Source organism: Amphiura filiformis, unplaced genomic scaffold (genome assembly GCF_039555335.1).
Source record: "Amphiura filiformis unplaced genomic scaffold, Afil_fr2py scaffold_396, whole genome shotgun sequence".
NCBI lineage: Eukaryota > Metazoa > Echinodermata > Ophiuroidea > Amphilepidida > Amphiuridae > Amphiura > Amphiura filiformis.
The window spans coordinates 1-14,547 of NW_027305860.1; the positions used below are offsets into that span (position 1 = coordinate 1).

The 14,547-nt window shown below is 36.2% G+C and overlaps 1 protein-coding gene across 2 annotated transcripts; it reads left to right on the forward strand.

The window, feature by feature from the left end:
* The first annotated feature begins 36 nt into the window (after window positions 1-36).
* Window positions 37-13,884, forward strand: LOC140145562 (uncharacterized). Of its 2 annotated transcripts, XM_072167267.1 has the most exons (8): window positions 37-166; window positions 1,375-1,458; window positions 2,243-2,317; window positions 6,478-6,538; window positions 8,818-8,880; window positions 9,502-9,688; window positions 10,654-10,838; window positions 12,135-13,884. In XM_072167267.1, the coding sequence occupies exons 1-6, from the start codon at window positions 40-42 to the stop codon at window positions 9,542-9,544; spliced, it is 453 nt and encodes a 150-aa protein (XP_072023368.1). In that variant the 5' UTR covers window positions 37-39; the 3' UTR covers window positions 9,545-9,688; window positions 10,654-10,838; window positions 12,135-13,884. The 2 variants fall into 2 exon arrangements, with proteins under 2 accessions (XP_072023368.1, XP_072023367.1); XM_072167266.1 differs by lacking the exons at window positions 37-166; window positions 1,375-1,458; window positions 2,243-2,317; window positions 6,478-6,538; window positions 8,818-8,880 and having other exon boundaries at window positions 9,546-9,688.
* The last annotated feature ends 663 nt before the right edge of the window (window positions 13,885-14,547 follow it).

The following is a 14,547-nucleotide window of genomic DNA, read 5'->3' on the forward strand; positions in this document are numbered from 1 at the left end:
AGGTGGCAAGAGGGTTATGGCCTAACTGATGGGGAAGACATGGAGAGACTCTGGTCCTTCTTACGGCGTTTTTCATATGTCACAAAGGAAATGACACCAGCGCATAGGGTTGATCTCCTTACAGAGGCTCTTTTGCACTTTTCGTGCAAAAAGAACCAAGATATGGGTAAGTATTTGAGAGACAATGTATTTTATTGCAGTCAAGTTAGCTCAATCGATAAAGCGTTTGACTATGGTGTGAGAGGTTGCGGGTTCGAACCTTGGTGATGCTTGTGGAAAAATTGAGTTGGCTTGAAATTCCCTTGGGACTTACTGCTAATTGTCGTAACACGTATGAAATTCAGGGAGCTGATCCTGGTTGCGAAAGTTATTTGTGTAATGTCTAGGGTGTGCGCTCTTGATGCAGCAAAGTCCTTGATTTGTTGTGAAATGATTTGGAGCCAAAGTAGGTCAGCAACAACCTGTAATTGTGCGGAGGCTTGTGGATCAACGTCTAGGCATTGTGCCTGTGCATATCGCACTATAAATCACTGCGCTTTTTTATTGTGACTATTGCCAAAAACCTTCCATTTTTATGTCTCTTGAAGAATATTATTAGGAAGGTAATAATTACTAGTCATTCTATTTGTATCTGTGAATGTGGGTGTTACTGTAGGGTGTTTGGATGTTTGCTATCCCACAAAAGCAAACTTACCCCACTTGATTCAATAGAACATTCTTGAGATGTTTAAAAACATTGATCATCAAACCATATTCAACCAATAAGGGTTTGGTAATTTGAATGTGTAGTTGACAAGACACTGGACACTACATTTAATGTTGTGCCTCTCAGTAAGTAGTACTTAGCAATAAAAACTGTCATAGAAACTACATCCTTGTATTCTGAGCAGCAAGTATCATTAAGATCATTTTTGACTATCACTACTAAATTTGAAATGTACATACATTGAAAAGACTAACAAATAAAATTATTTAATTAATATTTGTAATGTTGTATGGCAATGAAATTTAACCTAACATTGAGATTTTAAAGTTATCAGTATTCAAAATGGCAATGAATTTTTTCAAATAAGAATATAAAACTTGTTCATGATGCAACCTTTTAAATAAATGTTTTCACTACTCATACTCAAATGAAGTAATTCTCATGATCAATGGCTTAATTCATAGCTATTGAGGTTATCCCAATGCACACCCATATACCTACATATCATTTGTAACATGCTAATTTAGTCCAGCCCCAAATGTGGTATTAATGCAACCTTCATCGGCATAATTAAGTGACCTACAGAAATCGGTTTTCATTGAAGATTTTATCATGCCTTTAAAGATTGAATGAACATTGATTCTTATTCCATAATATTATTTTAACAGATACTGCTCTTCGAAATAGTATAGAGAAGGCAACCAATTTGGCAGCTGCAACCAAAGATGAATTATCCATATATATTGATAGTTGTAAGTTTTAATTGATGTGCTTTGGTCATTGACAAAAGGTTCACTGGTAACTTTTTGTTAGATAGTATGTCATTATTGATGTGAAAAATCAAAATATGGCCAGCTGTATACTATCAATAGATCCAGTTCACATGAATATATGTGACCCGTTCTGACAAAACAAGGAACAAGTTGCATTTTTGACATTTCATGATATGAATAAAAATGTATGCATGGGACAATAAGCTTTAAAATGATACCAAAATTATGTACTTATCAAGATATTGATATTTTTTGAATGATACATTGATATTTTTGTCGAACTGCTAGTCTGAGAAATGGCCTAATTAGTTTCCTGATTTACACAGGATTAAATAGGTATTACTATAGATAGTTCAACTGCCAATTAAATTGATTAAATAAACCTCTTTTTAATAAATACTTTCAAGGATTTGAAAGTCCACTCAGTCCCAAGGTCAAATACCATGAAATTAAGAATTCCAAAATTTGATTTTTTTAATGGGAATGTCATCTTTAAAGGCATATAATTCAAAACATGCCTGGCGACTTGTTCCGGGTTTTGTTGGAGCTGGTCACATATAAGCAAATATACAATAGTAATCACTTAATTAATATTTATTAACACCAGGCTTCTGTTAGTAATGGATAATGTTATGCATCTGTTTCTTTGAACCACCTCATTATTAAGACCCTCAAGCCAAGCAGATGTCAGCAACACAATCAAGTGTACCATATTGCATCAAATTTTTCATCTGCTTTTTTTAAAATTTTCTTCTTACTACAGTATCACTATCATTGGCTGATGCAAATGAGATTGTGGCAAAACACATTGAGAATCTTTCCAACGACAAATCCAAAGGTAAATTGTTATGGTAATATAAAGCAACAGAATATCAATTTAATTGTATATAATAGTAGATAAGGAAATTGACAAGCATTGTTTGATGTGTAAAGGTCGGTCAATTCTATTCTGATTCAATTTACAGTCTAATTGCCACTGATTTTTGTTCAAGGCTAGACTGATAAATTTATAATTTTTTTTAATAAAATGCATGGTAATATTTTTCTGTATTACTACCATAGAATTAGAGAAGGAGAACCGGGACTCCCTTTACCTCCACATACAATCGCGCCGTCAGCTATGGGGAGAAAATTGGGGGTATTCGGGTCCTTGTCTACGGTGCACAAACAAAAAACAATTCTGCGTCTCATCTGAAGCATCTTGGTACTTGCATGCAGATCGCATCAAGTGTATCTTTCCGATGCGCCCTTCATCCATGTCGCGATTGCATGACACCAATGCCTTGAGTGCATTCTGAGGGAAACCGAATACCCCCATTTTTTGCTCCATGCCTGTATCAAGATGGCGGTCAAGTCCCGATTCTTTATCTTTAATTCTGTGATTACAACGGAACTTCTTCACATCGTGGAATTGAATTAGGGGGGGTGTATTAACCCAAATATTTTGAGAATCCCATCTCAAAATTTGTGACTACATATATATAAACACCAAAAAATAAAGTGTTGGTTGAAACAAAATATTCTAACCCCTGTCCATAGCCTCTGAAAGTTTTTGGTTAAGGTTGCCAAATTCGGCAGACTTAGCACTTTGCACTTAGGTATTCGATATTACTGGTGTAATTTACAACTGGTGATGTCCTTTTCGTGCATAAAATGGTAATTTCACAAGTTGTAATGTATGAAGGGACTAATGTATGAATGTTAAAGTATACTTAACCTGTTTTCATTAAGAATGGGGTCCCATGGAGCCGTGGGAAGGGGGGGGTCAATTTGTGGACTATATAACTTTTTCCAAATTTGAAGGATCTGATAGCCTTTTCTGGAACGAGTCTTAATTTTCAACCAACCTGAAATCATCTGGGTTAACATCAGTTTATTATGTTACATTTGCTAGATCTAGTTTTTGAATTGTTGGCATAATTCAGGAGGTAGCTTCTTATAGTCTTTCAGAAGCCGGAATTATATCGCTTCCATTATAGGTATTGATAAATCACTGTCACCTGCGTATTTCAATTCACGGTAGGCCTACAGTCATTCTAACTTTGATTCAGTATTCATCATCAGTGCTTTGTACTAGATATCCACTTCCGTTTCAATTGTAAAAGCCGCTTTCAACGAGTCCAAATCTTTATTGCGCCTTTGGTCAACTGAAATCTTGGCAAACAATCAAAATCTTTTGTCTGGAGCCCCTCTTCGCATTCATACACCTCAGAGGTTTACATCCACTGGATATGACAACATCTGCCAAGCCATCTCACAAGTTACCAGTATATACAGATCGGAGATCATCAAATTCCTCATACTACCATCGCAGCATTCATTCATTCATTCATTTATTATTTTCACTCATCAAATTACAAAAAAAGCTAGAATACATACAAAATCATAATACAAGTGGGAGTGAAGGAATCACAGAAAAGGCCAAGGAGAGGCCTAAAATGTGTGATCCCTTGATTGGTTAATCCATCATTTGACATGGCAGCAGACTGTCACTTCAATGAAGTAACAGGAGGTTAAGCTGTCATATCTTGATATGAATTTTTAAACCTAAATACGTGAAAAATAACAGTTAACAATAGTAAATAAGAAAATGCACAACACAAATAAGTAATATAAAATATAAATATCCAATGTGGTCATATAAACCAGATACAATAAAGAGTTAATAGTAACTTTGCATAAGATGTTTTTTAAATACATGGCGGAATTGATTAATCGATGATGAACTTTTAATGCTGTTATCAACATTATTCCATAACTTAGTAGCTGCATATTTAATAGATTTTTCACAGAAAGCTCTTTTGATAAAAGGAAGCCTCAGACGATCTTTAATTCTGATGTTTAAGTCATGGATCTTAGACTGTTTTACAAACAAATCATCAAAAACACTTGGTAAAAATCCATTGTCATGTTTGTACATAAATAAACCAAGTTCAAATGTATACATATCCCTAACACTTAAAGTATTATACCTAATCAGTAAGGGATTAGTGCTACTTCTATAATCACTTGCACTTATAAAACGAAGTGCCCTGCAGGGTTCCTTAACCCTAACCGCATAAGGGCTTTTTGGCGACGGGAAGGGAAAGAAGGAAAGAATAAAGAGAGAAAAGAAGTTGTTTGCTCTGGGTGAGATTTGAACCTGAGACCCCTCGCATGCCAAGCACTCGGTCTGCGACACTTTGCCACGGGTCTTGGGCTTCGCTGGCCAGCGAAACCGTGCCTATATCACTTAGGGCGATTGCGTCATCACACCACGTGGAGATGCATGCACGAGCAGCGCATATATCAAGTAGTATTTTGTAGTATTCAGGAGGGTTAGGGTTAAGGAAGCCTATACTGAGTTTTGATAGTGGTAACCTAACCCTAACCGCCTAAGGGCTTTTTAGCGGGGAAGGGAAAGAAGGAAAGAATAAAGAGAGAAAAGAAGGAAAGAAGTTGTTTGCTCTGGGTGGGATTCGAACCTGAGACCCCTCACATGCCAAGCACTCGGTCGTCGACACTTTGCCACGGATCTTGGGCTTCGCTGGCCAGCGAAACCGTGCCTATATATCACTTAGGGCGATTGTGTCATCACACCACGTGGGATGCATGCACGAACAGCGCATATATCAAGTAGTATTTTGTAGTATTCAGGAGGGTTAGGGTTAAGCAGAAAGGAGCCATATTTGGATTCGGAGGGGTTCAGGAGAGTAAACCCGTGGATTGAAGTCACAGTGTTAACTGTATCAGGATCCTGTCCACAACATCAGTGCTGAGCAGGGTGTTGGATTCAATAACTATGAGCTATCATGGAGAGGGGCCAAGCAACTCCAGTATGCCTCCTTCAGTCTTCAGATCTAGATCAAAGGCCAACAAGGTCTTTTACATAATACAGCAAGATTGTGCAGCACAGTATATCGCTATAATGAAAGGATTGAATGTAAAGCAAGATCATCTATACAAATAAGAGTTCCAAACAAAAGATATTGCCAACATTTGAGTTCATCCAGAAAAGGCTTTCAGAATCTTCATATTTGGAAAAAGTGATATAACAAAATGAGTACACAAAAACCCTCCCCACCCTGGCTCCATGAGACCACACACTCTCGCTCAATGAAAACAGTCAGTAGGCCTATCCTTTTATTGTTCCCTTAATAGGCCTACACTACTATATTGACTATGAAATGTAAAATTACAATTTAGACAGTAAAAGGATAACTTCATTACCAACTAAATGTAAGTCACACCAGTATACATGGTATATAAAAATATTTCTGTGTTAACCACAGTGCAAGTCTGCCAAATTCGGCAACCTTAACCAAAAACTTTCAGAGGGAATGTACAGGGGGGGTTAGCAGTTGATAATTATTTTTTCATTGCTGCAGTATTTTTTTGTATACATAACCACATATATTGAAGGGGGGAGAAAAATATTTCCATACATTTTGCAAAATAATACACCCCCATAGTTGAATCAGTCAACTTGATTTGATAGTGACGTTTGTGTAGTGAAACATAGTTCTTAAATATATGTGTCCGATTCTATTGTTATTTGCTATTCCATTTGCATAAAGACAATACATATGTACACCAGTGTGCTATAATTTCATCAAAATATGGTTTTGTTTTCATTTCATAAATTACAGGAAGGTGACCTGATATATTTTGAAAATCAAATTCTTTAAAATTCACATATAACAAAAAATGTTGTCCCTTTCAAACATTGATGCAAAAAAAGAACATGTAAATGTTCCTTGTAAATGTGACTTATTCCTTATGGAATTACTGACATTTTATACAGTGATAATCATCATGATAATGTAATTAAATTGATATCAAATTAGAGATCCTATTTTTCTCATTAACATGTTGAAATTAGGAGATATTAAAATCTGCATTATGATGGGGTAAAGTGGGGGATGAGGTTGTCAATCAGGTTACCCACCTTTAAATGATTGTCAGAATCTCTATCTGTAATTAATGGCATGATGGATTTGACATTGTTAAATCTTGCAGATAACCCCTTATCGCCAGAAGAAACTTACGTGGATCTGCTCAGCAAGCAAGCTAATATAGAGTGAGTATTTAACTTATTTTTTGGGTGATGAAGGCAAACAGACTAGACAAAATGGGCAGACAATAATATTGAACATATCATGTAACAGAACAAAACAAAATATGCAAAACAAATAAGGCAGGAACAAAGTCAAAAAGGGTTGACCTCAATTACGTCAGCAGCACACATAACAGGAGAACTATGCTTTTCCCTCATCCACACAGCCTATTTGGAGAACTATGCTTTTCCCTCATCCACACAGCCTATTTTGAGGAAGACAATTTAAAAGTAGCATATTAGAAAATGCTAATACATATATTTTACACAATTTGATCTTTAAAATTGCCCTGCTATACCATTTTTCCACCCTGATGTGGCAGTGACGTCAACTCGTTGAGGCAGCTTACAATGTACGCCAGCGCTTTGAGCGAATGCTATCAATGTGGTCATATTCTTCCATCCATCCAGCAAACACACATTTGAGAGCGGGTTTCCTTGCATCCTCTAGTAGGAAGTTATTGTTAGCAAAGTTTGTTGTTGTTTTGGACAATACACTACTATTATTATGTGGTACTGCTAATACTAAAAGTAATAATAACTAGAGTCAATAGAATCTGGGTACACAGCGAATAGCTATCTGGCAACTATATTTTGACCTTTTGACCCCAAAGTAAACATTGACCTTTGGGGTCATAAATATTTTTAACATGTTTAGAATGTCGTAAGAATCGTTCCTGTTGAATTTGAGCTCGATTGGGCCAATTTTAAACATTTTTTTTCAAATTTGACGTTTTGACCTCCTCAATGATCTTTGACCCCAATATAAAAAAACCTTATATACACAGAGAAAATGCATTGTTACAGTTTGAAAAAAAAAATCTTCTTATTTAGCCTAAAACCGGAAACGACGTCTAAATGACCGACCAAAAAAATAAAAAATACCTTGCATACATCGGGTAACACTAATGCATATATGAAGTTTTTGTCACTTTGGTCTGGGTACGTTGTGAAATAAAAAAAAAATTGGAACATATTTGATGATTTTTGGTTTTTGACCGGAAGCGACCCCTTAATGACCTTTGACCCTGAAACTGTAGACACCCCAAAGACCCTGGTTAGTATCAATGCATGTGTGCTAGTCAAGTCACCATCACATGTTATTTGTGAAAGAAGATACATTTTAGAGTAAAATCACATTTTTGCCATTGTGAGCAGGTCAAAGGTCAAATGGAGTTCAATGTCATATCACATGTGGGGACATGGTCAGTGGTGTTTGTGACCAAGTATGATATAAAATTGGATGGATTGAGCATGATACACAAAGATATTGGTCGAGCTGTGAGTTTTAAAAGATATCGTATGCGGCGATAGCGAGCACGATATCTTTAAACTCACAGCAGACCAATATCTTTGTGTATCGTGCAAAAGGATCCATTCAATTTTATCATTATTATGCTTTGAGAATCTGTTTTTGGTCAAAATGTGATTTTTGGTCAAAATACGATTTTTTTTTGGCAAAATGTGATTTTTGTTAAAAATGTGATTTTGGTCAAAAATGTGATTTTTGGTCAAAAGAGTGATTTTTGGTCAAAAGAGTGATTTTTGGTCAAAAGAGTGATTTTTGGTCAAAAGAGTGATTTTGGTCAAAAGAGTGATTTTTGGTCAAAAATGTGATTTTAGTCAAAAATGTGATTTTTGGTCAAAATGTGATTTTTGGTCAAAAATGTGATTTTTGGTCAAAATGTGATTTTTGGTCAAAATGTGATTTTTGGTCAAAAATCTGATTTCTGGTCAAAATTTTAATTTTAAACGGTGTTACAATATCTATACACTACATGTATAATGGTGATCGTGGACTGCAAGCTGATGCAGAGACCTCCGTGTTCAGGTGAAATTGGTCGCCAATATCCAGAATAATTGGTTTTTAAAAATGTGTATAAAGTATAGGATGGCAGATTCTCAAAGCATAATAATGGTCAAAATCAGTCAAAGCTTAACAGAGCTAGGGCGAAATATGGCAAGTCATGCAAAATGTCATGTATTGCCAGAAAGAAAGAAGAAAGAGGAATTGGAAGAAGACAGAACACAGCAAATTTGGCAAATTCACTGTGTAAAAATTTGGCAAATTCACTGTGTAATAATGATTATTATAGTAATGGGTTGATATTAATTGGTATTCAAAACAGCAATAAGATAACTGATCAAATGGAAATGATGAAAATGTGTTGTTTTAAAAGAGAAAACATTGTAGTATTTTTTACTTGTTAAAAATTATTAACTTAAATACTCTTCTTTTCTAGGAATGAAAGGGCATCATGCACTGACACTGAACGACGCACACTACATCAGGATCATATCAACAGGTAAGCTATATAAGATATTCTTAAACACTTGAGAACATTCCTGCAATCTTATTGGTTCTTACCCAGCTTTACCCGTGTGATATGACACGATATCACACGAGTCAGCGCGTGTGCGTCAACACGATACGCGTACTCGCTAATTGGACCAATCGGGGGCGCACAGCAACAACGGGACTGATCGATTTTAAGCCCTAGGTAATTCCTTGCAAAATGTAGATTGAATTTCATTAAAATTTGTATGATATTTTTATTTGAATTGAAGTGTTTAAGAATGAGAATAAAGGTATTGTTTTTAGCCGCTGGCGTGCATCTTATCGTCTCATAAAACGCGGGCGACATCATTATTTTTGGCGTAAAACAACTCGGCTTCGCCTCGTTGTTTGACTTAAAATCATGATGTCGCCCGTGTTATATGAGGCGATAGATGCACTCCAGGAGCTAAAAAAAGTAAAAACAATACCTTTATTCTCTAAATATGCTTCTAATGGCTTCCCTCTGGTATTTGGTGGCTGTGTATATGAAAGATGATATGCCAACATCATGATCATTTATTTATGACTAGAATGTACATGTATGTCTTATAAATCACATGATGTTGGTTTTTCAATTATGTATTCACAGGATTGAACAAGACATCAGGAAAAAGAAAGCAAACTGGGAATAACACAGCGATGGACTGCATCTGATGATATCTACCAAAATCACCAACTGCAAGTGAAAGAAAAAAGAAAGCAGGAGCTTCTGATCACCATGCGTCAGAATGCACTGCAGTACCAGTTTATACTGTCATTAAAAGGGAAATATGGTGGTGAGTTTGCAATGTCCATGTTCATATTTTATCAGCTATAATGGTCCAAGAGCATGGCTTAAACCACTAAGTCTGTGTGATTTTGTGTGTGCCTCGCGTTGTTGTAACATCACAATTAATTGGCCTGTCCAGCCCTCCGATCACTTCAAACTACTTAAAATGAAGACCTTTTTTGATTACTGAGCGGTCTATAACATTGCCTCTTTTACCAGCGATGGTAGAGTTCCACATCATAGCTAATTTCTTTCCAAATGACAAAATTAGAGCTAAACATTTTTTCTGTTTTCTTGCATGGCATGGGTGGGGTTAGTCTGAATAATCAGTTCCCGAACAAAATAGTCATATACTTACATGATTGTGTTCTGGGCCTGTGGGGTGTCGTATTGGCGAAGTAGTCTTGTTATAATGTAAGAGCATCAGACAGAAAAGATTCTCCTTGATTTCCCCCGGAGAGGTTTTTAAGTTGCTCCCCTACTGCTCTCCTTAAAACTACAGGAGAGCTCTTTGCTGCTCCCCTGCTTATTTTAAAATTCAGTCATTGGTTTTCAATGTTTTTGAATGTATTTAAAACTTTTATATAAACCTAACATTTAACCGTATTCTGTAAAACATGTTGTGTTTATTGGGTAGACATATAACACCTTACATGCACTGAATTTGCAATGCATAATCATGATAGACAATAACACAATACCATTAAAACCATTCTGTTTTAAAAAAATGTGTCATATATTTACAAAATATCATAATTGTAGGCAATCCAGGCCCATTTCACAAAGATTGTAAAATGATTTAAATGGACTTCATAATTGATGAATGCACCTTGAGATCAATCAGAATAGTTTTGGTGACCAAAATCTCTTACTTGTTATATATTGCCATAACTTGTGTATTGCGATTAATCTCATCTTAACTTTTATTGAAGGCTATTTCTTTTTCTTTCTTTTTTGTCTGATTTCATACAGAAAGAAATCAAAAGATTGCAGAAAGGCTGCAGAAACAAATACTAAATATGTCAAAGAAAGGAAAATCCCTTGTAGAGCGTTTTAACAAAGGCAAAAATATGCCAGTGCCTGTATCGCATAAAGACGCACTACAGCCAGATGCGGTCATTTATCAAAGCATCACTTCAAACCAAAGAACTATGATGGTAAGTAACCACTTTTTATAGATTATCCAAAGGAAAAGGCCTAATGGCATCACAAGTCATGTGAGTTTGTGTGTGTCCATCTATCAACAAGTATGTAAGGCTTTTGGATGAACTTTTGTCTTACATAAAAACTACTATTGCAACAACCATGACAACACTCGTGTAATAGCTGCATTATGGGTGCCTTCATGTATTGGTGGTATCAAAGGTCACATACTGGGGTCAAATGTTATTTCAGGTCAACTTAAATTCACATCAAATGTAAAGGCTGAACTCACATGGACAGTTCAAATTCAGTTGCAACCATAGCTATGCAGACGTCTCATCTTCGGACGACCTATCTGGTACCGCTGACCCCATTTTTTACAATGGCTATGTTTCTTTCTTTTTTTCCGAATAATTTATCAGTGCATATACCATCTGTATTTGGGCAGTTCATGAATACATGTACAAACTGGAGTGCATTATATAGTGCGAGGTGGAAAAGTAAAACTAAAATGTGTTAAATCTGTCATGTGCTTGTCAACTAAACCATATTCATTCTAATCAGTAATGCATATTTGCAAGTCATATATATATATGAGATATGACAGGCATAATGAAAGAATTTGATAGTAACTGAGATATGGACAGAAGCAAACCTCAATAATTTGTCATTTGCAAAATTAGCTACACAGTATAGACTAAAATAAATAGTAAAATAGGGAACACGGTGGCCGAGCAGTACAGGTCCCAACTCATAAACGGCAGGTTGCGGGTTCGAGCCCAGCAATGCCATCATGTTGTGCCCTTGAGTGAGGCACTTTATCTCGATTACTCTTCTCCACCCAGGTGTATAAATGGGTACCAGCATTCTTAGATGCAAGGAAGGTAACAGACTTGCTATGGGGGAAGTGTAGCGATCCCCATGTAGCAACATTACATGGAGGAGTCTGGCCCAATCGCCAATGAAAGATAGATGGGCACTCCGATCACTGTTTGCAAACAGGATTGCTTTTTTTACTTTTACTTTTTTATATAGATTATGCAATACCATGTCATATTACTACCGTAATTAATTATGCTGACCTCCAAGAAGCTTAGACTGGAAAAGGGTTTTGCAGAGAACATTATTCTCAGACATGATTCAAACAGGATGCAATCTCCAATTTTTAAATACTTGTACTTCTATACCTGTTGGCTGTCATTTTGGTTATTTCAATTTGAACTATACCCCTCAAATTATTGAATATTTGCATGTAAACTATTAAGACGTAATACTAGTGTGTATCATTTTATTTTGTATCTTGAAAACAGATCAGTGGTCAAGAAATAACTACAACCTGCCAGCACAAAGTGGCCACTTTAGTGAATACCCTCAAGAGGGCTACAGAGGAATGTGTGCTGGTGAAAGTGGAGATGGCATGTTATCTGACAACCCTATGTGACCACCATGCCAAGTTAGAAGAGACCAGCAGAGACGGGCACCACACTAAAAGAGAACTAATCTTGCTCTTTTGTGCTCAAGAAAAAGTGTCACAAAGGTACTTCAGGGCAAGAGACCAATTTAAGAAACATATTGAACTGCCTCCAGTACCAGATCACATGTTAGCAATGGAGGAGCTGGTAACAAGTGAACACATGGACACCTCCACATACAGTGACAGTGATGAAGATGCATCTTCTGATGAAGACACATCTTCTGATGAAGAATCATATGATGACAATGAGTCTTGTGATGATGAGGAGGTATAAGAGCCAGATGATAATGAAGAAAGGCCATGTAATGATGATGCTAACACTCTAGCCAAGTTCTTTAAAGCAATAATGTGTGATTTGCATAAAGAAAAGATTCTTATTTAAATGTTTGTTTTCACTGATCACATTATCTCCTTTTAATTTCGAGCCAAACAAATGAGGTATTACGAAGAAAATTGTGATTCATTCCAACCCCTACAATGTGTGTACTACGCTCGCCGATCGTATTACATGTAACTGCACGGAGCATCGCGCTCGACGTGTGTACATACAAGCTGACATCCACGGTACATGTTAGCAAGAATGAACTCTGAATAAAACTGGGTCGACCCGGTTTTAATACAAAAAGTTAAATTTTACTGTTATTAAAACACTTCAGGCTTAGTCTTTTACGTGGTATTTTAGTATACCACTGGGCATTTTAATTATGCAAAAAGTAGAAATCCGAGTAAAATTGCGGGCGTCGCTGTGAAGCAAATCACACATTATGGCTTTAAAGGAATATTTCGTGATCCTAGCATCCTCTATTTATGTCATTTTTCATTAGATATCCACGAAAAAAACATATTCCCAAAATTTCAGTTGATTCCGATTTTGCGTCGCGAGTTATGCATGATTATGTGTATTACACTGTTCCATAGACAATGCGTTGTAATTTCGTTCTGGTGCACCAGAACGAAATTCAAATTTCACGATATCTTTGCTAAACGAATTAATCTGCAAGAAATATTTTGTACATAAACATTATGTAACCAGAGGTTTCCAGTGATGTAAAAATCTCAACTTTTTTTGAGAAAAGTGGGGGGATGAGGCTGTGGATCACGAAATGCCCTTTTAAGTGGCTGTGTCTTATGTAACAATACAATCTTTTGGCCCTTTCACTTGTCATATTATTACAATGTACACCAATCATGTAGAAGTGTAAGAGTTGGATATTAGGATATAGTTTGAGGCTAAATATCATTCACCCATTTAATAAACCCATAGATTCTGGGAAATTACTTAGCCATCTTTCCCCTCTACCAATATTGTTTGTGACCTGTCACCATGAAATGAGCGTAAAGTCGCTAGTTGGTAGTTTTGAGACGTTGTGGCTGCTGTGTTATTATGTTCAACATACACCTGTTGAAACCAATGGTATGTCTTTACATTGTATGTCCTTTATGAATGGGGGCACAATGGGCCATTCACGAATGACATGCTACTGACTTGTACAGGTGCGTGTCAAACAATGAACATCGACTCAGCAGCAGTGATGTCTCAAATCTACCAATTTGGGACTTTTCATCAAAGGCCAATTTATGTTGACATTTTGTATCCAAATTTTACAATATTTTTTTTTTTTTTTTTTTGAAGTTTTTTTAGGGTGTATGTCACAATGCATACAAACATGCACGCATATCGCATCTTTTGGCTTTTTGCAGAATTTTCCTGCTTCAACCATAAATTCAGTAATTTATGGGGATTTTATTGGACTACCCTTTACTGCATGCGATCTGTTGCATCTCAGTATACATACATACTAAAATTGGTAGATGTTTATAAAAGCAAGTTTTAATTGCAGTTAACTACAAATAATAGCATGGTGTGTACATATACCTCATGGTAGGGGAGAGTGGGGTAAGTTGAGCCAGGGGGTAAGTTGAGCTACCCCTCTAGAAAGAAAATTAAAAACTTATCTTACTTTGCAGTTCCACTTATTTGTATATTCACGACATAACAGAGGCTTCTCAAGTGTAATATGGAATCACTTGCACAGGGTAAGAAAGCTACATTAGAAAGTTCATTTTTTGCACTTTTGTTGAACTTTTGGCAAAAACCAATTTTTTTCATGTTTCACCCAGAAAGAAAAAGGCTAAAATGATAGCATTCTGGATATTGAGGATGTGATATATGAACACTATTTTAGAAAATGATTAACAACTGTAACAAGTTTTAGTCAGGCGGGAGGCTTGGTTGTTGACAAAAAGGG

Coding starts and splice junctions, on each gene's coding strand:
- LOC140145562 (XM_072167266.1), top strand. CDS start 9,631: ATGCGTCAGAATGCACTGCAGTACCAGTTTATACTGTCATTAAAAGGG. Junction 9,689..10,653: donor ATTAAAAGGGAAATATGGTG/GTGAGTTTGCAA, acceptor GATTTCATACAG/AAAGAAATCAAAAGATTGCA. Junction 10,839..12,134: donor CAAACCAAAGAACTATGATG/GTAAGTAACCAC, acceptor TCTTGAAAACAG/ATCAGTGGTCAAGAAATAAC.